This window comes from Typha angustifolia, chromosome 15 (assembly GCF_048772165.1).
Source record: "Typha angustifolia cultivar Huaian chromosome 15, ASM4877216v1, whole genome shotgun sequence".
Classification (NCBI taxonomy): Eukaryota; Viridiplantae; Streptophyta; class Magnoliopsida; order Poales; family Typhaceae; genus Typha; species Typha angustifolia.
This window is the reverse complement of record NC_133253.1, coordinates 9,874,702-9,878,233: the sequence shown is the minus strand read 5'-3', so window position 1 is coordinate 9,878,233 and position 3,532 is coordinate 9,874,702. Positions and strand designations below refer to the sequence as shown.

The window sequence follows — 3,532 nt, the reverse complement described above, 5'->3', positions numbered from 1 at the left end:
AAGCCATAGGGTAAGGTGCCTTGGAGACTGGTCTCGTCCCCGGAATCAGGTCAATGATGAACTCGACTCCCCTATGTGCGGGAAGCCCTAGAATGTCCTCAGGAAAAACATCTAGGAACTCCCGCACCACTGGTAAGTCAGTCAGGGTTTGGGTCCCAGCTGACTCGATAGACATGATCGCCACCAACTATGAACAGTCCATCTGTTGATCCTTACACAATCGACACTCAATGCCATCATTAAGCTACAAGATGACCTCCTTGCTGTAGCAGTTAATACTGGCATGGTAGGCGGCTAACCAATCCATCCCCAGGATTAGGTCAAAGTCCTGCATCTCGAGGGGTAGGAGGTCCGCCTTAAAGTCCCACTCGCCAAAAGTCAAGGTGTAAGAACGATAAACATGGTGGACTTCCAGAAAGTTACCAAGAAGGGTGGCTATGACTAAGGGCTCCACAAGAGGTCCCGACGCCACATCTGCATTTTCCAGGAAGGATGTAGAAATAAAGGAATGGGTGGCCCCAGGGTCAAATAAAATCCTAGCGGTGTGTGCAAATAAAGTCATAGTACCTGTCATTGTAGATATAAGGCTTAACTAAAATAGGAAACACAATTTTCACAATATGTAAATTTGCACCGGGTTAGGAAGGAGGATCTAATATTATGCATGAATAGGACATACGTAAAACTTAAAACATGATTAATTTACTCGGTTACCTGTGGCCACCTCATTGGATGCTGCAGCATTCTGTAGGGTCATAGCAAAAACCCGACCGGTATGTCCGCCCCGTCCTCTGCTAGGAGGTCCCGATCGTGCGCCCCCATGACCCTTACTCACGACAGTACTAGCTCCTGATCCTCCAGATATAGCAAGCATGGTAGGAGTGGCTGGCGCTCTGGCCAATAGGGGACACTACATGCGGACATGCCCGGACTCTCCACACTAGAAGCAGGTAACGCGAGCACTAAGGTAGTCACGAGATATGTGACCCCTCTTGCCGCAAGCAAAATAAGTCCGACTCTCAGGGGTAGGCGGTCGTGCAAAACCCCCACAGCCCGAACTGCTCGATACTGCGACTGACCTCCCACCACCAATAGAAGGTCGAGCCCTACTCGGCCTGCCTGAACCTTGAGGGCTGGGTCTACTCGGGGTAGCACTAGATCCTACGCCACCAGTATAGGGGTGACACTTTGGTCGTAGGAAGGTCCCACCAGAATGGCCTCCACATGGACGCCCATCAAAGCGACCGGTACGACCCGCTGCCTGCTCCTAATGCTGTGAGCGCTCCTCAAGTAAGTCCCTCTCAGCTATCCCCGCACTCTCTACTAGCTCTGCATATGTCAGGTTCTTCACTATGTTCACCTGCTTGCGGATTTCAATCCGGAGGCCCATCTTGAACTGGTCAGCCCTAGCAGCATCGTCAGATATAACTCTAGGGCAGAAGCGGGACAAGGTATTGAATCTGTCCTCATATTGTGCCATTGTCATATTCCCCTACCTCAACTGGGTAAACTCTCTCGTCAGCTCGAAACGTAGGGATGCAAAGAAATATTTCTGGTCGAAGGAATCCGAAAATGCCGTCCAAGTGATGTACTCCCCAGCAAGGCAATCCGGCATCATGCACTCAATGGCTATCCACCACTCTTCCGCCTCCCCGCGGAGAAGGAAAGTGGCAAAGGTCACCTGACGACTCTTCGGGCACTCAAAAGTGGTTAGGATCTTCCGCACATCCACCATCCACCTATTAGCCTCCATGGGGTCCGTCGTGCCGCTGAACAAATGGGGGTTAAGCTGCATGAACCGGTTTAGCGACCAGGTGGACCCACCTCCAGTCTGCTCAACCGGAGTAAAATGCCCTGACGGCTCCGTCGGTATGTGCATCCTAGACATGGCCGCCATGCGCTCCCGAACTAACTCTTCGATGAGCCTCTTTTGCTGTCTAACAAGCTGTCCCAACGTCTCAATGCTAGCTGAAGTACCGGCAGTTGGTTTGCAACGGGGGCTGAAGCCCGTCCACGACCAGTCGCACGAACAGACCGAGCACGTCTAGACGGCATTCCTAGTAAGTTCAATGCAGTTTAGTTCTTAAATCACAAGTATATCAAAAGTCGTGTGTGACTCTATTATTCATTACTCCTAGTTATTCATTATCATTATTCATTTCCTATGTATTTGGATGATATCTAGGAAGACTTGCCAGATTTATGATGAACCTAGGCTCTGATACCAAGTTGAAACACCCAAACCTTCAAATATACGTGTAAACCGCGTGGATAAATCCCCCTACGCGCTGCATCACATGACCTGTCAGTACAAGGATTTCACAAGGTACACAACAGCACAAATTCACCATAATTAAACTCAACAATAAGAGTGCAGATACAAATTCCACAGGCCACAACAAGCCTTCCAATTATACATACAAAATACAATGCTAAAGTCCAAAATACATCATCAATTATAACGCCCTCGTAGGGGCTTAATACAACTAAAAGACAAACTCCTCGCTACCCACACCTGCGTCCCCTAGCTCTGAAATAATGTCACCAAGAGGTGGTGAGCTTATAGCCCAGCGAGTAGGATCCATACCATCTAAAATAATAAAATCGCATGTGTATATACATTGTATGCCTATATTTGCTATCAATAACAATATGTTTGTTGAGATGGCTTAACATAAGTTACTAAATCAATACAATCGATAAAGATTATGTCCACACAGGTATAAAGCTTGATACAATCTCTTATTCGTACACATCATAATCATAGTGTTTACATATTATGTATAGCAATAAAAGAGCAGTTTAGTCATCTTATGCCTACCAAAGCATTAATCATACTCATCATCGCTTACCGAGCTATTCACCATATAGGGTAAATACTCTCAAGAAACAATTATCCATCACATAATCATCCATCATCTCATACAGCGAGGGGGGGATATATACACATCTAGCGGTAATGCCACCTACACGTGTATGGCGACACTATATGTGACCGGTTGTCTGTGGCCATCAGACTAAGGACCCCGGTTGTAAGCCCATATCTCACTCTCTCTAAATCATCACCGCCCTCAGCGGGAGAATCGAGAGCCCTCGGCTCATCAACAGACGCCCTAACCCTACGTCGTCGGGTACCGCTAGAGTTATATCCGCGCCTCATAATCATGTTCTTCTGTCATCATAATCTAGTCTTGACTATGCAGTATAACTACCTGAATGCCACACAGGTTCCCGACCTCAAGTGTAGGCCGCTAACAGTATAGTCATATAAAATACACTCTATCCTTAACCCTGGGCTGAGTGAGTAAGGGTACTACCTAGTCAGAATCTGACTACTAATGATAGGTGGAAGCGGTGTAGTCTCTATGAATTTATAAAGCATATCATAGTCATCATGATCGTTACATTCTATATTCACAACAGATATACATATATACAAGGGTATATCATACAGGATACATGTAGAGCATCATCACACTAATGTTTATGCTACATTAACATTCTCATAATATCATGATGAGTAAATTATCAA

The 3,532-nt window shown here is 46.4% G+C and overlaps 1 protein-coding gene across 1 annotated transcript; it reads right to left on the bottom strand.

Annotated features, from left to right (window-relative positions):
* Positions 1 to 1,267: 1,267 nt before the first annotated feature.
* LOC140779522 (uncharacterized) lies at positions 1,268 to 1,897 on the bottom strand. The gene is made up of 2 exons (XM_073124620.1): positions 1,497 to 1,897; positions 1,268 to 1,430 (listed from the first exon to the last, which is right to left on the bottom strand). Exons 1-2 carry the CDS (start codon positions 1,895 to 1,897, stop codon positions 1,268 to 1,270), a joined length of 564 nt encoding a protein of 187 aa, XP_072980721.1.
* Positions 1,898 to 3,532: the final 1,635 nt, after the last annotated feature.